General features: G+C 36.3%; 1 protein-coding gene across 1 annotated transcript in view; it reads left to right on the top strand.

Annotated features, from left to right (window-relative positions):
• oys (lysophospholipid acyltransferase 6) overlaps positions 1-24,571 on the top strand; it is a 284,099-nt gene that overhangs the window by 117,778 nt on the left and 141,750 nt on the right. The window contains exon 7 of the mRNA XM_090376225.1: positions 6,183-6,239. Coding sequence (XP_090232351.1) covers positions 6,183-6,239 — 57 coding nt within the window. The remainder of the gene's footprint in view (positions 1-6,182; positions 6,240-24,571) is intronic.

Consider the following 24,571-nt stretch of genomic DNA (forward strand, 5'->3'; position numbering starts at 1 on the left):
TGTTTCTGCAATCGACTTATCAATTTGTTCACCCTCTGTCTTTCCAATCATGACATGGTCAGTATTAACTGATCCCTTTAACAGTGATCACTTTCCAATTATTTGCTCACTACAAACAAGAGTAACTCCGAATCCTGTTCAACGATCCAACTGGCAGTTTAAAAAGGCAAATTGGGAAGGATATTCTGCCCAAATACTCTTAGACAGATGTTATGTTCAAAGACAACATATTGATAAAGTAAATACTTATATAACCAATCAGATTCTCACTGCAGCTAATGCTTCCATTCCAAAATCCACGCCTTATCACAAACACAGAAATAATTGGTGGAATACAGATTGTTTAATTGCCAAACAGGAAAAAAACCGTGCTTGGAATAATTTCCGCAAGTATCCCACCACTAGTAACCTAATTTCTTATAAAAGACTCAAAGCGAAAGCTAGACAAGTTAGGCGGAAAGCGAAACGGGATTCATGGATTGCTTTTGCCTCAACCATTACCAAAGACACGGATACACGGGTCATCTGGAAAAGAATACAGGCATTAAATGGCAAATTTTCTCGGCTGCCCTCCCCGATACTTCATTGGAGAGGGAAAGACATTTCTACTCCTGAAGAAGTTGCAAATGCATTAGCAGAATCATTTGCAAAAATCTCAGCTTCTGCCACCTATGCGTCTGCCTTTCAGAACATCAAAGCAGGTGCAGAACGGTATAAAATCAACTTCTTCACGCGCCGCTCACTGTCGTACAACCAACCATTTACATTAATAGAACTGCAAGAATCATTAAACAGATCTTCCAATAGCGCTGCAGGACCAGATGGAGTTCACTACGTTATGCTAAAGCATTTACTTGATGAAGACTTGAGAACTCTATTAATTTTTTATAATCGGATCTTCACTGAAAATGCCTATCCTTCTTCATGGCGCCATTCGTTCGTTATCGCCTTACCAAAACCAGGAAAAGATCCTTCCTGTGTTGAAAATTACAGGCCAATATCTCTTACGAGTTGCATGGGAAAAATTTTCGAAAGGATGGTTCATACTAGACTCACCTACATCCTGGAGTCAGAGAATCTTCTTCCAGAACAACAATATGGCTTTCGGAAAAACAGATCAACACTGGACGTGCTTATCAAAGCCGAATCTCATATACGCAATGCCTTTGTCATGAAACAACATCTAGTCATGGTCAATTTAGATCTTGAAAAGGCATTTGATACAACATGGCGCCATGGTATTATTAGGGACCTTTACCATCTGGGGCTTCGGGGCCATTTGCCGGAAATAATTCAAAATTTCCTGCAATTGCGCTCTTTTCAAGTCTGGTACAAAAACATCCTCTCTACATCTCACATTCAGGAAGAGGGAGTCCCACAGGGATCAATACTCAGTCCAACACTGTTTTCAATCAGAGTTAGTAGTATGACACGAGATATCCCAAAAACTGTACAAACGTATATGTATGCAGATGACCTTACCATTTCCTGTCAATCTCAAAGTATGAATACCATTGAACGGCAGCTACAACTTGCCATAACCAAAATAGAAACCTGGACTTCACTGAACGGTTACAGACTGTCAGAAAAGAAATGCACTGTCACACACTTTTGCAAGAAGCGAACTCTCCATCCCGAACCTGAACTGCAAATAAACAATACTCCAATCCCGCTTGTTAATACCGTTAAATTTCTTGGACTACTATTAGACCGCAAACTAAATTTCCAAGCTCACATCACTTATTTGAGAACTACTTGTTTAAGGCATTTGAATATACTTCGTTCTGTCTCATCTATGTCATGGGGAGCTGATCGGTGTACTTTGCTGCATCTCTATAGAAGTTTAATCCGTTCACGACTAGATTATGGTTGTCCAGTGTATGACTCTGCCAGGAGCACTACATTAAAACAGCTAAATATGATCCATCACAGTGCTCTGAGAACTGCGCTGGGAGCTTTCAGGACTTCTCCAATCCAAAGTCTATATATTGAAGCGCATGATCCCCCATTACACCTGCGTAGAAAAACACTACTGCTTCACTACGCTGCTAAGATCCAGAGTCTACCATCGCACCCAAGTTGGGAGTATCTCTATAATACTCGTTGGGATGCCTTCTACGAGAGCAAACCAAATGAAAATAGACCCGCCTCTCTCAGGATCAAAGAACTTGTTCAGACTTGGAATATCAATTTAAATGACATTTTCCAAGACACAACTACACCTGTTGCTCCTTGGACATATGTGTCTGTCTTTCAAGATACATACTTCCTCCAGTGGGGGAAAAATATACCTTCCTGCAATATCAGACAGTTACATTCAGCTCATGCTACGGACAACCATGCCTGTAAAATTTATACGGATGGTTCAAAAACTGAGAGTATGGTAGGTGCTGCGGCAGTTTTTCCTTTATTTACAAGTTCAGCCACACTACCGCTTGCTTGCAGCGTCTTCACAGCTGAATTATATGCTATTAAGTTAGCGCTTAGTAAGATAATTGAGCTCTCCATCTCATATGCCATAATTTACACAGATTCTCTTAGTGCTGTCTCTGCCATAAGGAAGAATTCCTCCATTTCTCACCCTATATTGAAACAGATTCATTCCCAGCTATTCGCTTGCAGTGTGTCCAATCAGTCAATCAGTTTTTGCTGGATCCCTGGCCATTCAGGCATTCCGGGAAATGAAAGTGCTGACTTTGCCGCTAAACATCCCCAACCCGCTCTCTCACAACATCCTCAGGTTCCTTTCTCTGATTTTAAGTCGGTCATACGCAAAGCCTGCTATGATAAATGGTCACAGACCTGGAAAAGTGACCCTAACAATAAACTTTATCAGATAAAAGAAGATCCAAAGCTGTGGCTATCTGGCTTCCGAAGAAATAGACGAGAGGAAGTGGTACTGGCAAGACTCAGAATTGGACACACTCACTATACTCATCTCTTCCTATTATTGGGGGAAAGTCCACCGCAGTGCTCATCCTGTCAGACGCAACTTACAGTCCGTCATTTCCTGGTTGATTGTCCCTTACATTCAACCATCAGGTCAAACACTTTTCAGTCACTTTCTACATTGAATATATCACCTGATTTATCTCGCATCTTAGGAAATGAAGCAAATATTGAAGAACTTTTATTATATCTAAAACATATTGGTTTGTACAGAAGCATATAATTTAATCTCTCTAACAATACGCTTTTGTGAATTAACGATGAAGAGACACAATTTGGCCGTAGTAGCCCTTGTGTCGTTAAACCGAACAACAACAACAGCATGAGCTGGTGACTGACAGCTGAGAGCAAAGGGAGATTGAAAATGCCCGTTGTGGGTGTCTAGAAAAAATTTATTAAATCTATCGTTAATTTCTTTGTAAATAGCAACTTATTGATGCACGCTCGCGCACGCGCGCACACACACACACACACACACTCAGTGACCACTCCATCCTTAATGGACTATAGCACATAGCTCGCAGTATAAAAAGCCGAATGGCTTTGTGCACTAGAGCAGTGGTAATTCGCATCTGGTTGTGTAAGTCAGAGTGATAGAGTAGCAGTTATGGGATGTGGTAAAGATATCACAGAATTTCAAAAAGCCCTGATTTTGGGACTTGTGCATCAGGTGTTTCCATATCAGAAACAGCATGTCTTGTTGACTGCTCACAGCTAACTTTGGTTAAGGTGTACCGAGAATAGTGTCAAATGGGTCAAATCATCTCCTGCCAACAGAACGGTCAGCGGGAGGTTTGTTCATGCTGAGCGAAAAGTGCAGTGCATGGTATGGGACAGCAGATCACTATATGACAGTTGATATCCCAATACAACATGGGGAATGCAACAATATTCCAAATGATGATGTGCCACACACCCAGACGTATGGGGTTCAACAGCAGTTGACCTAAGAGACACCGTCTCCTCACTGCTGAACATCATCGCCAGCAGATACTGTAGTGTCAACAACATGCGGGTTGGACACTAGAAGACTGGAAACGAGAGTGCTGGTTGGATGAGTCCAAATACATGGTGCAACATGCTGACAGAGAAGCCTTTGTGTGTGTGGTGCAAGTGACATGAGCCCATGAATCCATCGTGCACAGGGCCCACTATCTAGGCAGGTGATGGTGGTTGCTTAATATGGGTCGTATTTTGCTGGTAAGAACCAGGACCCTTGGTGCATATGGATCAACATTTCACTGGAGAGAGGTCTACTGGCAGCTCTTAGGAGACCATGTGCACCCTGCCATGTTGAAATTTTTCCTGGACAGAAACTAGATCTTCCAAGATGATAATGTGCTGTGTAATTGGCCCCACACTCCGCACAAGTGGTTCAAGTAACACAGTGAAGATATTACCCATATTGATTGGCCTCTAAATTTGCCTGACCTCAATCCAGTTGAACACCTGTGGGATGTTTTTGAATGGGAAGTGAGGCGTATGGACATGTCCTCACAGTGTTGGAATAGATGACAACCATCATCTATTCTGACACAATGAAAAGCTTTGTAGAGTCCTTCAGACATTTAGTGGTGTCAGTGCCTAGGCAAATAGCAGCTGTTATCCATGTAAATGGTGGCCCAACACAGTATTAGGTAAGTGATCACAATTTAGTAATCACTGTGTGTAATTCCATGTGAACAAGGTTTTTTTGCCACCATCATAACTACTCATACAGCTTGTTAGACGTGTGAGTAAAGTAGAGAGAAAAACAACAGACCACTCAAGGTCACTCACTTGACTTCCCGCTCTGAACTAATGCCAAAAAAGAGAACACCTAGTGAGTGACTCTGTCTTTTGTTTTTCCCTCTCTTATAGTTATAATAGCATCAAAAACCAAACTGTTATTATGTTCTTTCGTTATGTTGGACAAATGCAATCTTATGGATTGCATTTGTCCAACGGTATATTTTTAAAAACAAAATGACATTCAAACCAATAAAGAATGCTTTGTTATAATAATTTTTCCTTATTATCCATTGTGGAAGTTTTTCTGTGAAGCACATGCATTATATTCTCACATTTGCAATGACTTTATTTTCATTTGTTCACATTTAATAAACCAAACTATATACATTTTAATCATTAGTACTGTCTTTTAGTCGATATAAATGCTTACAGATGTAAATTTTTCACTTGTTAGTGTTAATATTCATTGAAATGTGCTTCTCCAAAACTGCTCCACCACTGATAAGCCCTTTAAAAAAAAACCCAGAAAATTTTAAAATCTGGCACCTCAGTCCCCCAAGGGTGCTGGATTTTAAAGCTCACTGTACATGTTTTTAATTGTTTATTTCACGTGTTTTAATTTTGCTTGCTAAGGATCTGAAATCAAAAACTCTCAGAATCCAGAAAAGCTTTTGGTCTCAAGCTTTTCTAGAATCTGGGTGTCCAGGTTCCAGGGGTCAGGTATTGTAACTTTACTATAAAAACATAAAAACTGTCTCCAAGATTATGATAGAAGAGGAACACTTACCATGAAACAAATGCAACAGATATGTTGCAATGGCAAGGTATGATTCTGCTATTGTACCAAGATACCCCAATATTTAAAATAAAATGAAATTGCAAAAATAAGAAATGCAAAGCAACACTAGTGTTGCTTTGCATTTCTTATTTTTCATGCAGTTGCACTTATAGTGCAACTGCATGAAAAAGGGACATGCTTTGATGGCTAGATATCCTTTGACCTGGGCGTTTTTGGAATTAACAAGTTGATGTCCCCTTGAAGAAATGGCTCTTATGTGAGTTCCCTGTTTTTATTTAATTTGATTCCTTTATTATGAGTGGTACTCATGCTTTGGCGGTTGTGATCGCATGCCTCCTTGGGAGAAGAGTCGTGTATTTGTATTGCTGAGAGTGAGGGTTACTTTGTTTTTTTTTTATTTTTATGATTTCGTTGTATTTTGGATATTGAGTTATCTTGATACTGAGGTAGCAAGCAGCAGCAGCATCACACCCTTGTCAAGCCCGAATTGTGACATTCATTTGTTTTGTGGTAATAGTGTTCCTCTTGAATCATAGGCTATGAAGTTAAATTAAAATTTTTCCTATCAACATCATGTACACTTTCAATTAGTTTCAAGAAGTTTAGAATGCAGCATGTACTAATTTATTTTAAATTTTTATTTACATTGTTTTATGTAAAGTATTTGACTTAATAATATAATTTATTTCATACTTTTTTGAAGGGTATTACTGACAGTACAGAAAGGGACTCTTTGAATGTATATCAGCCATCTCCAGCAGTAAGTAAAAACCTAATAAATTTTTTTTTTTTTTTTTTTTTGTTTTCCTTAATCCTCTACTAATCATGCCTAACTTGCATAGAGATAAAGCCTCCAAATGAATGATGCACTCCTGCATCATTTCACATGCAGATCATTCCTTTTGCATTGCCTGTGTCATAATTACCAAGTAATCCACTGATTTGTAATTACAAAGCTATTACAAAGACATTACAAAGCTATTACAAAGACAAATTACAAAGCTATTAAAAAGAAAAGACAGTTTTCTTTTAACTTTGTCCTCAATGATAGTATAGTGAGTTTATCACTTGCGTCTGGAGAAGCCTTGGTTCAGTTCCTGTCAGAAACTGGAGGAAATCGTAAAGACCTCTTTAGTTGTTGAAGTATCTAGCCTGTTTTTCCCATGTTAGTTATTCTAGGTTTTTCTGCATGCATGACATGAAAATAGATCTATGGACACATTTGTAGATGATAAACAAGGACCACATGGACCAGCATGTGAAACAACATTTATTTGATGTACTAAAGATCAAATTAGTTGATTTGTAAAAAAAGAAAACCTCCTGAAACAACCAATCAACATTTGCTATTTTCTTGATGTGTAGAAAAGAGATATGAAAATTGTGGGGTTCTCTTCCTGTGAAGTAAGGAATGTAAATTTTATTGCAACATCAGGTCTAGAAAAGGCAGTAATCATATATAATTAGTATGACTTCCACCTATTTGCTATAGCTGACCCTGCTGCTAACAAATTTTTTAAAAGAAAAGGTAAAAGTTGTGTCAAGATGATATTGACTTTCTTTCATGATTCGGTTTTGCACAGGTATTAAATTACAAATAAGTAACACTCCTCGGCCATCATATTCACACCAGGAGAACTCACTGACTAGTTCTCTTAGTGCAGTTGCAAAGAAAGAGAAACTCATTGGTTGTTGCTCAATGTTTAGGCATGAAGACAAGGCAGTGCATCAGTCAATTGAAGTATTTCATCTCTGCTTCTTAGTAAGTGAGAACACAAGCAAATATTTCATTGTATTTTCCAGTTTACAAACATATTGAAGCTGATGTGTGAATGACAGGAGGTAAACATAATTTTTTAAAAATTTTTTTTTTATTACAAAACCATGGGTGTTTTTCTCAGTAGTTATTAAAAGCATGACTAGTTTGTGGCTCAGCAGAGATGTAGAATTTAGAGGCAGGAGAACCTGCCTCTAAATTCTATCTGATCTCTTGCTGATCTCTCTCTCTCTCTCTCTCTCTTGATATTTACTAAATTATAAATTGTAGCTTGGTAATTAAAATATTGAGGTTGTTCAAATTAAAAAAATTTGCTAATAAAAAATCTGGAAGGTTGCTAAATTTTTAGCTGCATATGAACTATCAAGTGCACTCTTTTCTTATTCCTACTAGGGTAAAAGGTTATTTCATTATTCTCCCCTAACTGAAAATTGTAATATCTGTGTGTATGAAGCACAGAAGTGATGTATATTTCCCTCCTACACTTCATACATCTTCTGCATAATAACAGTGAAATTTTTATTAAGATAAGCAATATATGTTATGTATAAGCATGTAGACACTTTTTATCCTATGGAATGGGGAAAACATTTTATTTTAATTGATACTTATATCAGATATAAGCACAATATCAATAACACTAAATTGTTATTGTGCTTGTGCAGATCCTATCATCAGACCTACTGGGGGCTGTGGGTTAAAAAAGGAGAAAATATTAAATGTGATGTATAATTACATTACAGTTAAGATGGTATTATGAATACACAGTCAATCAATCTCAAAGTAATAATAACTAATCATAGCCGAGTGGTCAGATGCTCGGGTGCATAAGTACATGTGCCTTGAGTGACCGGGGTTCAAGCTTGTAACTGCTAAATACAGTGCTGTTATTTGTATTCTGTCTATCTTGTGAACTCTGACCATTTGGTTGTCCCAGAGTATAAACAGAAAATTTATTTTATTTTAATAAAATAACTAATGTTAAATTGGACAATACTATGCTGTATAAGAGAATTCTAGAAATTTAGTAAAGTTAAAATTTGCAATATGTACAGTTCAGATTATGTTCGTTCACTATCAGGTTCTAAAATTCAGGACAGGAGTTATTCCAATTTGATACACTTTTCTGGAAAGATTAATTATAATTGTTACTCTTTACTAATTATATTTATACAACTTTATTAATATAAGGTTGCTAATAATAGGGAAGTGTATCAGTTAAGAAAGGTTGGTGGGGGATACCAAATTAAAACTAATAAAATCTGATATATTAATTAATAAAATAAATAAAAATATTAAAATTTAAATAAATTAAGGGATTTAGAAAACTGTACATACCTAAGAATGCCATTAAGCCAAGGGTGGAATCCTTATAAGTTAGAGCTGTGGACTTTGGTCTGAGGTTAGCATTAGAGGAGATAGCTCTGAACCATTGGGGAGGCAGGCAAACATTACTGTTGGAGGTTAACTGAATTTATGGATAAAGCCTGGGATCAAGAGAGGGAAGACTTCCGTAGGCTTAATAATGTGATTAATTCATAGACCAAGGGAAAGACTATTCAAGCGATAAAGAAATAGAAGGGTACCTTTTAAAATTATGCAAAACTGAAGGTTTAATTAAGTTTTAGCTAATTTGCTGGTTAGATTTGCAGATTTCTACAGCTTCTAAGGAAGTAACTTCTGGTATTGTAGATGTCCTTTTGTCGATTTGCTGACTGACGTTAAGCATCTGAACAATTCAGAAGTGACTCTGCTTCCTCTGGGTCATTTCTGAAAAATTATTGTGAATATGTGGATTGGCATCTTCTGGAATGGGATCATGGTGAACAGTGGACTGGTTTCAGTCCAGTCTACTAATAATTTTATTGCCAATTAAATCGGAGTAATATAAACAAGTGAAATATTTTTAAATACATTTATTATTTATAAAAAAAAACCTTACTCTGATTTTGTTAAATAAAAGTAAATAGCTTGTTTTGATTAACCTGGGTGGAGGTGCGCCCCAAATAGTAACAAAAATGTGCACACAAGACCTGACAAGTTGTCTTTGTTTTTTATTTCTGGAAAACCAAACCTACAACGTTTGACCTTTTTTGGATGGATTCTGTTAATTGTTACGTAACTTATAATTTTTTTTATTAAAAATTTAAATTTAAAAACACCTTGTTTTTTTATGCATGACATTTTCAATGAAACAAAATTTTTATTAGTTTTGCTCAAAATAAAGGAAAAACTTCATAACATATAAGCATGAAAATATTAGTTACTTTGATTTTATTAAATCAGTAAGGGAACTAAAATTTTTTTAAAATTTTCACTTATTTCTGCTTGTTATATATATATATATATATATATATATATATAACAAGCAGTTATATATTATATATATATAATATATATATATAATATATATATATATATATATATATATAAGGAGGAATGTGCAGAGACTTATTAATTCGCTGAAAATAAAAAAAAAAAAGTGCATAAATATGACACTATTAGGTACTTCAATTTATGAGTTGAAAAAATAGTTAAACTCGTGATATTTCACAATTAGGCATGCACACACATTTCTATGTGTACATTACATACATAACTATAATAAAAAAATTGTTATATACCCTACCACTAATATGTGGACACCTGTTTGTCTACAAATAATCTTTATTTACAGGAAAACTAATAGTGTATGCCAAAACCTTTAGCTTTTATGGCAGCCTCTAGTCTCTATGGAACTTTCTGGCAGTTTTATGCAATATCCTCCTCTGATATTTTCTGCCCTTTGGACTTCGAAGCAGTGACCAGGGTCAAAAAAAAATTCAACTTTTTTTTTTTTGTTTTTTTTTTTTTTTTGGACAACCTCTTCTAACATGCACCCATCAATCCAATTCATCCTAGATGTTATCTATAGGATTGAGGTCAGAATTCTGGTCTGGCCAGTGTATGTATGTATTAAATAATGTTAGTCATTTCTGTTTTCAACTAGATAAAATCACTAAATGTGTAAAGCACACAAAATTTTAAAATTATGCATGTGCACTATTTTCCACTTAGAATTCTGTTTTTCAGAATTCTAAATGGAAGATGTCTAGGGCTTCTAATGGATTCCAACAGAAATTAAAAATTGTTGGGTTGTTTGATGACAAAAGCAGTCATTTTTTAAATAAAATGTTTATTAAATGAATTATGTAATCATATACTATATAAATGAGAGCTTACATATGCCCAATTTTTCCTATGTTCTATTAATATTTTAGAAATAAACAAGGAGTTACCTTTTATTCAGTCTGTAGGATTTCTTCTTTCCCAAATCTCCTTATACGAATAAATTACGAAATGATGCTTAAAACAAAATTACATAATTAAAATAATTTAAAACTCATAATGTGTTCCTCACTATTGACACATGGACAGTCCAACACCCCAGGATCACACTGGTGAACCCTACCCCGATCTCAGAAATATTAACACCCCCCCATGCAACCTCTAGTGAAGGAAGATATTTTGTCATAAATGCGAAACATTTTGAGTTTATTTAAAATTTTCACATTTTGTCATTTCACATTTATGACAAAATGTCTTCCTTCACTAGAGGTTGCATGGGAGTTTAAGATTTCTAGGATCGGGGTAGGGTTCAATAGTGAGGAACACATTGAGTTTTAAATTATTTTAATTACGTAATTTTGTTTTAAGCATCATTTCGTTATTTATTTGTATAAGGAGATTTGGGAAAGAGGAAATCCTACAGACTGAATAAAAGGTAACTCCTTGTTTATTTCTAAAATATATTATTAAATGTGTTATTTTTACAATATAACAAAATATGAAACACTGTTTTCCTGCTGAGTTTTCTGAGAGTACATTTTTATATGATCCAGGGATAAAAATTTAATACATTTCACAGTAATTTCTCCTTTCCCTCGCATCATAGGGGATATTTATCATAAGTGAACACTTTTTTGCTTCATCATTTATGAAATCTAGTGCTGACCTCTATAAAAAAAAAAAATGCATTCATACTAATTTATTGCTTTCCTATGCACTGTTTGAAACAAACTCATTTATTCCTGCTAAATTTAGCATAGAGTAGAAAATCACCTTGTCTAGTATTTCTATTGACATTATATGTTGCACATAATTCGTCTACTAAGTAACCCCCCCTTCCCCATATTGTTATAAAAACATGTGATATTAGGCTTTTGTTTTTCACTTGCTGAGGCATCAATTTCACCATCATGATGCATGTTGGATGCAAGAATAACACTTTTCTTTTGAGGGGGGGACATGTACAACAGAATGGTAATGTTTTCCTGAATAGACGCTTGAATTCTGTGCTCTGATGTCCACAACTCTGATGGCAGTTCCTTTTTATTTTTTCTGATGGTTTCCTTATTATATGTTGAGTTGTGGTCTTTTAGAAGCTTTAAAATTTGTGAACCAGTTACCACCAGTTACATTTCTGCCTGTGCTGGTTATAGGCCTAATAAGTTCTTCCTGCTGTACTGATGGGTCATTTTTTGTATAGTATGGTCCCGTGGCTTGCTCTACAGCATAGATCTCTAAAATTTCTCCCTTGTAAATGCAATTTTGCATTTACAGTGGCAAAAATTTTGCTATATTTATTGGGTCTCAGCATATGGTCTGAACTAACGTTTTCCTCTAAATCGTTCAGTTTCTTGTCTGTGTGATATACTCCAATAATGAGTAACACTTCTGGCAGTGTTTTGCCCTTTTTCTACTTCCATCCCATAGATAATGAGTATTTAGTCAACTGCCTTTCAAGCAGCCAGATAGATATAAAACCCTCAGCAGCACTTTCATTTTTGTTTTGGATCAGGCAACTCTACTCCATTTAAAATGTTTAATAGATCTCTCAAGGTGTTCATTAGTATTGTCTACAATTATAACTAGTATCTTTTGGTAAGGTTCTTTCTCCTGGAAGGAAAAAAAAATTCACTTCTACACTGGAAGTAATTCTGTTCTGCTTAGAGAGCAGTATAGGGAAGCCTTCATGATTGTGGTCACAATCTGCAATGCCAAACTAGATTTAGCATTTGTGAGAAGGATGAACTGTCCCTATAGCTGGCTGCTATGACGCTGTGTTGTCAAGACCTACTCAATTAGAGCTTAATTGTGAGTAGGTCTTTAGAGATTTATTTGGGGGGTTGGACCTCGACAGGTATTTGGCTTTAGTATTTTTTTTTTTACCCTGGGTAGCAGTCACCAATTGCATTGGAGCTAGGAGGGACGCTTTTGCTTTACTATTTTTTTAAAATTCTCTAGGGGTTGAAGGAATTGAACTCAGCTCAAGGGGTCAGCTTTTCTTTCAGAAGAGAGGTCTCAGCATGGTGAACCTGCTCCAGTCTTATTGCCAGAATTTTTTATGGTTTGCCTAGTCTTCCTTCTTTCCAATTTCTCAGTACACACTCAGGCTTTTTTTAAATTTTTTTATTTTAAGTTTCTTTAGTGTTTAGACATGCATCCCATTGCTTCAGTAATCTATATGTTCCTTTAAAAATTTCTTTCTGTTGCTTATAGAACCATTCTTTGACAGTTGTTTTAGCTGCAACATCCAAATTAGAGTATCCTTTAATTTTTCCTCCCTTCCCTCTATTGGACCAAAGATGTGAAAGTAGATGGTGATGAAAAATTTGGACTCAAAGCAGGGTATTTGATTGCCTCTTTTGAAGAAAGATGATCGGCAACATAGCGGTGTGTTTTATCATTAAGCAGGTTGATGCTTTATTTTAGTCCTGGTCATATGCATTTGATGTGAGGCACATTGTACAGTTCCAAGTTTCAGCATACAATTCTGAATTAATATTGGCATCAAGTTTTTCAAAGTCTAATAGAAAAGTACAGGGAGGGAAAGACTGCCACGACCAAAATAGATGCATATAAAAAAACTGAAAATAATCAAATTACATAAAAATTAAATAAATATAGCTGAATATTAGACAAAGTCCAAATTTCATTGCAAAGAGTTACATCTGTTCAGTCTTTCAGTATCAGGAACTCCATTTAGGAAAGCCAACAGCACAAGGATCTGCCAAGAACAGAACTGCCAGCACAAGGAGCTGGAGATTCAGTGGATATAGCCGACTCGTGCCTCCACCAAAGCAAAGCCATTCAGAATAATTGCACAGAACTTCAGGTAATCCAGCACTACACCATACTACATTACCAAGCCAAGGCTTCCAGATGGAGAAGTGTCTTCTGCCTAACAAATATAGTAGTTGCAAAGGCCATAAGTTTGAGATTACTCACCTGAGAAACCAATTCAACTCTTAGATTGTTATATTCCTCACAGTTGTACATAATATGTTCCCATGATTCCCATTTTCCACAATGGCAACTAGACCTTTCAGTGATTCCCAAATCGTGCAACTTTGTTAATTGAACCATGACTAGTCAATAAGAACATAGCTTGTAAGTTTGGTACAAACCATTTAAACTTCATTGAGGCTGCATTTCTTATATTTGGGAAAAAATTTTGTGTAATTTGTCCTTTATCACAAACACTCCAATGCTCCTGTGAGACATTTACCAGAGCGTCCCAGGTTCTTGTCTTTCCTTCTTGGGATCTGCCAAGATATCCACCTCTATATCCAGAAAAGAACTGGGAATGCCACAGCGGATGGAGTAAGCTAACGCACCACAGTACACCAAATGCAGATCAATAGGTAGTTTGCTAGTCACAACCTGCAAAGTTGGGGTTGACACAGTACTGCATGCCATGCACATCCTAAGAAGCATTACTCTTTGAATGGAACTTACACGCTCAAAACAAATTGGTACACCATACGTTACCATCGGGATAAATACACATTCATATAGTAAATTCAGCGCTTTACCTTTTATTCCCCAGCCAACCCTAGTGATTTGAGTAATCATACCAATAAATTTTCTCACCTTCTCAGATAGATATGGAACATGCAAGTTGAAAGTTAATGATCCGTCAAGTATAATGCCTAGATATTTTAATTGCTTTGCTGTTTTAGGCTCAACCCATTCATTCTCACAACTGGGGGGGTCTTCTACCCGAAAAATGGCCCTTTAAGACCATTGTCCTTGTTTTGGTTCATGATACAGTCAGTTTATGTAACTTACACCATTATTAAGTTCAAGCAAAACATGCTGTGACCTGGTTTCTAGTTGTATCTGTGAATTTCCTTCAATAATCAGCACAAGGTCATCAGCATACACCACCATTTCTGTATGCCTGAAGACCCTACACAACCAATTCTCCAGAACTAGGTTCCACATTAGTGATCCAAAAACCGATCCTTGTGGGCATCCCCTGGTCACCTCTCGTACAATGGAACCAACTGACGACTTAACAGTCACTGTATGGTGCGTGAAGTAGTCCTTTACCACCCTAAAGATCTTAGTTGAACAGCCTGCAAGTCGCAACATCATAAGAACACTGTTCCATTGAATGGAGTCAAAAGCTCCCTCAAAGTCAATAAAGACTCCAAGGACGTATTTACTGTTCGAGCCCGCAATGCCAGAAGCTCATCTTCTGTTCCACGACCTCAAGTAAACCCATATTGTCTGCCAGACCAGTGTAAGTTTTTTTCAGTATAATCAGTTCTCCAGGTGGTTAATTTTGATTTAGATATCATATGCATATATGCAATCCGTATCCTCTGATACTTTGCTTTAAAGTACATTAACTTCCTGCTCCCCATTGTTACACCAACTCCTTTGGTATCTTTTCCGCACTTTATGAAACTGTTTCTGAAGTTGGTTTAACTCACCAGATCACTATTTAACTGGAATCCTGTTAGTTCTTTGGCTTCATTGATGTGCAGGAAGCCTCAAAGAGAGAGCACTGAAGTAAGTCTACTGCATTCTCTCCAGACATCTATCTGACTGAATGCTCAGATTCCCAAGTCGGACATGAATATGTTCATCAAACCTATCCCACTTTGCATATTTGAAAACAAAACGCCGTAACTGTTCCGGACATGGAGCTAGTCTCATTATGTCCCTGACAGAAAGTACAATGGCCCAATGATCAGAGCAGACCCAATCTGCTCTTAATCGCCAATCGTCCACTATACCAGCTACACTTACATTACAGATTGTGAAGTCAGTATTTGATTCTCCATTAACAGTGAAGAAAGTACTGTCCGGACTTTGTAGATTTTGTATAAGCAATCCACAACAAGCTAAGAATTCATCTAATTAACGATTACAATAATTTGTAACTCTATCAAGATATGACGTTTATGTTGCATTAGAATCCATCGCATATATTACTGAATTGCCACCCAAGCGATTTTGAACCAGTTCCTTGTACCTGATGTATATATTAATGTCTGTTGAGTGATGACAGTACATGCAACATAGATAGAATGATGCAAGATCTGACTCCACCCCTATGCATACCATCTGCGAAGAACACAACGAATTTATAATAGCGATAACTGTCCTTATCAAACACTACAATTGCAGCTCATAAGTCTGATCCATCTGCACAAAATGTGTGCTGAAAGTGGATATCCTACAAGCCAACCTTTCACTAAGTATGGTTCCTCTATGCAGACTATATAGGTAAACCTTGATATATGCATTTTCAGTCAATACAAGTTTTGGTTAATACAGTCACAAACATTAATACCATTCCTCTATATATGCCCTCTAAAATTTTGAATAGTGCAGCTGATTATGAAACAAAATTTTTAACAATGCAAAAAAAAATGCCCGAAAAGTTGATGCTGTTATTGAAGAAATTAGTTTCTGTAAAAGGATCTTGGCTTTGAAGATTTGAAGATGTTGATTCCCTTAATCTCAGAGAATGCCTGGATTTGCATTCACAGCCACTTACTGACATGGATCTTATAGAATTTGAGCAACAGCATGCCTATGACAAGAAAGAATAAATTACCACTGAAGGTGGGGTGTGTGTCTCTAAGGAAATTTCATTAAAGGAACTCGAGCAGATGTTCAAAATTTGGAAAATATCAAACAACAAATTATGGATTTAGATCCAAATGTGGAAAGAAGTGTGCTAGTTCGTCGAACCCTAGAAAATGGAATTAGCTGCTATCGTAAAATTTTATCTATTCAGATGACACTTAAAAAATATTTTTCTAGAAAGTAGCATATCCATTTTTCACTCATTTTGTAGCTCATTTCTTTAATAAATGTTTTTTAGCTTGCTTGCTTTTCATTATTCTCTATATTTCTATCTATGTATACACAGTTAAAACATATCTTAAAGGCCTAAATTAAGTCTTCTGATGAATGTTCCAAAACATCACAAATGAATTAAAATCTTTCCCATTGGTTTTAACTTCGAGATATATGGTACACTCGTTGCACGAATTAGCCGCATATATAGAGGTTTACCTGTAATAATATTCTCCCTGTTGCATACTAGTCTAACTTCATCAGCCACTGACTTTGGTCTTTGAGCATTAATCTGTAGTATAAATAGGTTACCATTCGATTTTGCATTGTACTGATTAAGAATTAAATGATTATCAATATCTCCCATTAATGTTATCAAATTGCTGTGCTCTTTTTTTTCATGAACTTAGTACATTCAAGTATTCTGGACACTATTTACTCCTTATGGAATGATTTGCTGTTCGATTTTTTTGCCTTACAATTTGAACAAATTGGTTGTTCTCGCTGATTGGTTCAGAGTGTGTAGGAGTGTCCTACATCTGCACAGTTACTGCAAATTGGGTCTCGGCGGTAACATGTTCTGGCGGTATGACCAAATCCCTGACAATTATAGCACAAGGTAACTAATTGAAAGTCATTGAACTTATGACATCAAGTCAATGAAAATCCTACCCTGCAGTAGCAAATGTCTTCTAATATACCTTGACACCTGGAGGACCCAACTGTTTCGTGTTATAGCGTGTTATATTACAGAAATGGAGAGATATCTCCGTCTCCACTTCCTTCCTGGAGATTTTCATATTTACTAAGTTTTTGTTATATAAGTCTCCTAACAGGTCTTCCTTATTGATTGTTTTTTCCCCATCATACAATATTATTTTTTGCCCTGGCTCGTTTGAAGTTGAGAGGATCATGCCTAATCATTTAATGCTCTCACATTCCTTTACCCCTTGTATCTCCTTTTCTGTTTACATCTCCAATACTACACCATTATCCCTAATATTCCGAAGTCTCCTAATTATCTTTAAGCTGCTTCTAAGCATTTTTAGTTGCACCTTCTCAGTATTTTTCAATCTTGAGTCATCAGCTGCTTTCATCAGAACATGCATGTCCTCCTGTTCCATCTAATGATGAGGAAGACAAGCAAACCTGACTTTCATTTTGGCCCTTAGTTTGCCCTTGTCCCTCGATGGTCACCTGATCCTGAGGTGTTCTACGCTAGATTACCTCACTATATGGTTTTCCTACCTACTTTTCAGTCCTTTGATTTTTTTTTTTTTTTTTTTTTTTTTGTTTGTATTCCACAAATTTTGCCTCAAAGGATGCAATGTTATCCTTTAAGCATTTATTTTCTGCTCCCACCAAGGACACATTAAACAGTTCCTTAGTAACCAAGTATTCCTTGATCTGCAGCTCCCTCAATTGTTTTATATTCACATCTAGTACCCTCTCTAAGTCAGTGACCTCCTTTAGGCATCCATTTTCAGTTCCAACATCATGTAATGTTTTTTAGCTTGCTTGCTTTTCATTATTCTTTATATTTCAAGCATGTGCCATCGTAAAAGTACCCCATTTACAATCCTCATATCCACACTTCTTTTTCTCCTGAAAAATAAATTCTTCCAGGTCCTTGCACAGGCAGAGAGAAAGCTCACTAAATGTTTTAAAAGATATTTTCTCAGCTAAATCTACGGGTTCTCTTGCACAATCTAGATAAAAATCCCCTTGATCTAGCACACTCTGTGTTCCATTGGATAGAGACAAGCCAAGGGAAACAGGTGATGTGCATTTCATCAACTACTCCAAATTCCTATTTGCTTTGGCTAAGTCAAGATCCTTCTTAACACTGTGCATAGTATTCTTCAAACTGGTACTTACTTTGGAACACATTGCACACATTTATCTTTGGCACTTTTCCTAGGCTGAAGTATCTACTGCATGACAACATAGCCATGCTTGAGGTAGGAGTGCCCTTTGAACTGACCTCATCTTCTATATTAGACCTATTTTGAATCCTAACTGCTCTAAAACAACCCGGGAGACATACTTCTGGAAGAGAATGGAGTAACCATTCCCAAGTCACCAGTCATCTGCACTATCTAGTTTGGTTAATGTTCTATTGATTTTATTTTTAACGTTCTTCGGCCTACCCTTTCCAGAACTTCTTTGCATTGTTCCAACAGCTATTGCATCTGTTATTTACTTCTTACTCCCCATACATAATGGCATGTAGTTTTTACTATATTCATCTTTTCCATTATCAACTTCCTCATCCCCAAATCCAGTCATATTCTCTAACCCATTTATAATTCCATTAATTTCTCCAAGAATATTCAATTTGCCTGAACAGACCATATCTAGAACAACCTTATCAGTCGAAGATCCTTCACAAGCAGTCGTTACTTCCCTTCACTATATCTTGATTATTCCATGCTTTGAAAAAGCAAAACTCATTCACCAATGTCCCATTGTCATCAAAATCACTCTTTTCCACCTACCAATATTTTATTGTCTTGTTTCCATAACCACTATATTTTCCTGTGTCTTACAGGAAAATACAGTGATTATGGAACAGTGGTTTTGCTGTCTTACAGGAAAATACAGTGATTATGGAACAGTGGTTTTGCTGTCTTACAGGAAATACACTGTATTTTCCTGTGTATCTTCAACCAACACCATATGTCTATCTCTGTCCCCTAACTTATCACTTAGTTGTCTATCCCTAATCTCACCTCTTATGTCCTTTGCACCTTCTAGACCCGTAACCATTATGCTTTCATCCATGGTGAGACTCTAAAAATAAAACTTATGCTACCTATAGCTTATTAAATCCTTCTCTACCACAAATTTAAACAGATACGCCAACCGTTTAAAACTGATTTAATAATAAAAAAAATAAAATAAAACAATACAAAAGACTAAAATAATATTTACAAAAATTGATTATTTACAAAAAACTAGTTTAAAACAAAAATTAAATAAGTTAAAATTCATCAAAATATAAATTTAAAAGCGATAAAAACACTATTGAAGCTTTCGGAGGTGTCTGCCTCCTTCCTCAGCAATAATGAAACTTAAGCGACACATCCTTAAATACCAGGATGTGTCGCTTAAGTTTCATTATTGCAGACACCTCCGAAAGCTTCAATAGTGTTTTTATCGCTTTGAAATTTATATTTTAATGCATTTTAACTTATTTTATTTTATTTTTGTTTTAAACTAGTTTTTTGTAAGTTTTATTTTATTATTAAATCAGTTTTAAACGGTTGGCGTATCTGTTTAAATTTGTGGTACGAATAATCCCAACCTTAGAGGCCTTATTGCAGATATAATCCTTCTCTTTCTCTGTAGTTTATATTTATGACCAGTTTAAGAGATGGTGCAACAGTTCCCCCTCTTCTTCGACTGATATAGACTATTGTTAATAGCTACCTTACTTAAAATTGTTGGGCCTAGAATATCATTAAAATGAAATACTAGCCACCGGGCCCTCTTAAACTCTAGATATCTAATCCTCAGTTAGAGGCTTGAATGCCCTGACCTAAGATAAGACTGTCAGTAAGAAGCAGTCCAGAATTTTGAATTATATTAGTTCTCATTTTAAATTTTCAGACACCAATGTGAAGCATTAAAGTGGAACGTTAAAATTGTACCTATATTCTATATATTTACCAATTCTTGATTAAAAATATTCAAACCAGAAAGCCAACAGCTCCACTTATTTTTTTTACCAGATTCACCTATTTCCTTAACCTAAACTCATTGATATTACTGTTTATTTTAAGAAAATAGAGCAGTAAAAACCAGAACTGTACAATGAGACACCAGTGCCATCCTCTACATTTCCTTTTTTTCTTTTTTAATTAGCAAGTGGCCCCTAGCCAGAAACTGGCAACTCCTCTATATACATATATATATATTATATACAGATTCATAAGATATATAGATAATATAAAGATTCATATGATATATAGATAATATACAGATTCATATGATATACAGAAAAAGAAATTGCAGTACAAGGAACCATAGGACAACAAGCCGCATGACACGAATAAGACCAAACGTGGTGCAAGGAGCCACTGATATTACGAAGTCAACATGAGATGAAGACAAATAACAATACAGTCACAAGTAACTACATAAATTGTCCAATAAGATTAGCCTGTTTATAAAGGAACACAATGATCATTAACTAACAGGTCAATTGCACTGTTTATTTTAGCATCTTTAACTGATACACAGAATTCATGTCAATAGTCTATAAGCATTCTACTTTTCTTTCCTCAAGTTCAACCAGTACTAATCTCTGAAATAATTTATTGGAAAATTTTTGAAAAGTCTGAAAATCATCCTCATTGCCCTCAGTCAGGTGAGCAAGATTAGGACCAACAAATAAAAATTTCCTTTCTGAGATCCAAGTACTCGTGATGATAACATAAAACATGACGCCATGTCTCCAAGAGCCGTGCAGTGACACTGTAACCTTTCCGAAACACCCAGCTGATTCAGCTTTGCTGAAAATGAGCCATGACCAGTTAATAAAAACATAGTTTGTAGATTAGGTGCAAACCATTTTTCTGGCAGAACATCAACAACAGAGGAAAAGAACCTTAGAGTTATTTCACCTTTATTTGAGTTAGCTCATCTATGATTTCAAAAAAGTCAATTAAGTTATCTAAGATTCGCTTGGCCTCATTCTTAGGATCATTAGCCAAATCCAACTGAAGATCACGAATATTAAAAGGACTTCCACGCCAAATGTCAAAAGTCGTTACTCTGTAAGTCAGAAAGAGGTCAATTAGCATTTTCTTTGTGACAATCTGTAGGGCATCAGTAGAGACAGTCTACAAACTAGAGCCACCTTCAGGAGCATCATCCTCTGAATGGAATACAGTTTTCTTATATATTTTTTAAAATTAACACAGTCTATCCAAGCTGAGATACCATACAAAACAATAGGAAAGAAAACAGTTATAAAGAAGAGATAGTGCCCTACCTCTAATACCCCAATCCTTCCTAGTAATTCTTGCTATCATGTTAACAAATTTTGCAACCTTTCAAGATAGAAAATTGATGTGGGTGTCAAATCTAAGACTTCTGTCAATGAAGACTCCAAGATATTTAATATTCTTAATGAACTTGAAACTTTCACAACCAATCAGCATATGAGGTTCTCTACGAACAGACAGGTTCCCCTTTAGGAATAATATTTGTTTTTGATCTGGATATTATTAATTTATAGAAGTCACACCAAGCATTCAGATCTTTTATTATTTCATTAGATCATTGTTCAATTTGTAGCCGTGAAGAGCCTTCAACTAATATTACGAGGTCATCTGCATATGTAATCGTATGAACATTATTATTATTATTAGCCATATGGTGCAAGGAAGCCTGAGGCTTATGCTGCACCAGCCAAAAAAAAATTCCCTGAGAGAGAGAGAGAGAGAGAAGAGAGTGTGTGTGTGTGTGTGTGTGTGTGTGTGTGTGTGTGTGTGTGTGTGTGTGTGTGTGTGTGTGTGTGTGTGTGTGTGTGTGTCAGAAATAGAAAGGAATCACCAAGAAAGAGAAGAATGATGATATCCAGCTCAGGACCCTGGGTGTGCCAAGCCCATACTCACCAGGTATGAGCCCCTGGGATTAACATGACTATATTCCTTCCGTAGCCAATTCTCTAGTACCAATTTCCACATTAGTGGCCCAAAAACAGATCCTTGCGGACATTCTCGAGTTGCAGATCTGGTCATTGAATTTCAACTGGACTTCACTGTAAAAGATTCTTTCCTTAAAATAATCCACTAAGATGCTATAAAGCCGGGGAGCATTTTATGAGGTGAAGCATCAATAACACACTGTCCCAAGAGATATTATCAAAAGCCTCTTCAAAATCAATGAAAATGCCAAGAACATATTTTGCATTTGAATCTCTAATCAATTTAACCTAAGATTTAAAGCACCTTCTGTACCACGACCAGGAGTAAAGCCATATTGTTTATTTGAGAATCCCAATTTTTTTTGTGTATATTGCAATATTTGCTGTGAAACGTGTTCATAGACCTTTCCCTAATCTCGAAAGAAGTGCAATGGGATAAAAAGAAGAGGGCTCAGTTTTAGGTTTTTCAGGTGACTTCAAAATGATCTTAAGAAGAGCATCCTTCCAAAGGCAAGAGAAATTCCTTCAAGCAGGCAAGAACCTCGGTCCTTGAGGTTGTCACAGACAGTCTCTCAGATATGCCAGACAAGCTGTACTTGCTACCTGGGAGTCTAAAACGCTGATAGAACTGGTATTCGGGTGACACTCAAGTCAAGTGGACCCAATTTTGGGGAAGTCCGGACGGTCTGTGACAGCCAAATCCTCTGCTTGTACCTTCACGATGGTGGGACTTTTAGTAATCCTGGATATAACCTCCATGCACAAGTAAATGGTGGGTGACCACCCAGGTGTGAACCAACGTAAGCAGGGGTCGAGGTGTGGCACCCACACCACATGGAGGAACGCCGCCCCTCTATGTTACCAGGCAGTACTAGGTGGTAGATGACTCTCATCAACCAGTGAAATACCACCACTTTGCTTATTGGAGGCTTGAAGTGGTGGAACCCATGTTTAGTCTCTAGAGCTAAGTTCTGGTCAACCCTTCCCTATCTCTTCCATCATGCAGTGTGATTGATGACTTTTGAGGTTATGATGAACATCGTGGTGAGATCTAATATTCCTTATGTTTCGAGGGTACGGCTCTAAAACAGTGTTCGCAGGCCGGACACTAGTTAGTACACCGGACCGAACCTATTGGTAAGTTTTCATCTTCCTCGTTTATTCATTCAACTGCCATTTTCTGGAACAACCTTCCTTCATACGTATTTTCTGAAAATTACAGTCTACAGAAGTTCAAGTCCAATGTCAACAAATATCTTCTTTTGTCTTCTCAACCTCCAACCCAAGCACGGTACTAAGTACTATAGGTTCTAATACCTCTCGTGTTTGTGGTTTACATAAAAAAAAAAAAAATTGTTGAAAATAAGAAGATGCTCAGGAAACAGTTTGAAGAAACACTTAACTTCCCCTTCAATGAGGTCCATACCAGGACACCTGTTATTATGAATTTTGTTGACAGCTGAATTAAGATCCATTGAAAATGGTTCCTCTTGAATATAGCTAACACAACCACAATCTAACCGATCAATACTATCAGAATGCATCTCGTCCATATAAGAGATGAGATCCATTGACCAGGTCAATGGTTCCCAAGCTACTGAGATGTATGGACCCTTTCAAAAATCAAAAAAAGTTTGCGGACCCCTATATATAACATATGTATATGGTCGAACACCATTTCATGGATCCCATGGAATTGGTCTATGCCCCCCCAGGGGGGTCCATAATCACCTAGTCCAGTGTTTCACAAACACTGGACTAGGTGATCAAGTATAACATTAATACTGCTGAGCCAATCTAAAGTTTCAGAGTCTCCACAATGCATAGAACTTTTCACATCCCCCAGATGGCCCTAATTTGTGCAAACACAACTTATGAACAACACTCCATAGATCCTCATTACCAGCTTTTTGCACTAAGTTTTTCCTTTCATCAAATTTCCTTTTAACTATTAAATGGGTATATTTTCTTTTGATCAATTGATAACTCAGTTTTTAACCTAGCAGTAGATTCTTTATTATCCCACAATTTCTGACATTGGAACTTCTTACACGTCCTGTTGATCTCCCTCTGGAGATCAGTAAGATCAAAGGACCACCATTGCACTGGAGCACGTTTACTTTGCTTTAATTTCATTGACTCCTTTGTGGCATCAAATAACTTCTGTTGTAATAATTGAACCAAATTATTACAGTTCAAAGTTGTAACGAATGAGGCTCAGTAAATATACTTCTAGCACAGCCTGAGTTGAAAATAATCGCTCTGCGATAGCTATTAATCCAATCTGATTTAACTTTCCAATTAGATATGAAATTGAAAGTCTTGCTATTGGCTAACAGACTCACCATTAATAGCCCAAAATGTCGTTCATTACCAGGCTTTTTAATGATCTCAAGTTTAGACAAGGATAGCAGCTCTTCCAATAATCTGCTTCTGGCATCTGTAAATCTAGAATGCCATAAAATATTTTTAGCATTAGAATCCAGTTAGATAATCACTTTTCTGCCTTTCAATCTGA

This window comes from Mastigoproctus giganteus, chromosome 6, assembly GCF_048544385.1.
Source record: "Mastigoproctus giganteus isolate SK-2022 chromosome 6, ASM4854438v1, whole genome shotgun sequence".
NCBI lineage: Eukaryota > Metazoa > Arthropoda > Arachnida > Uropygi > Thelyphonidae > Mastigoproctus > Mastigoproctus giganteus.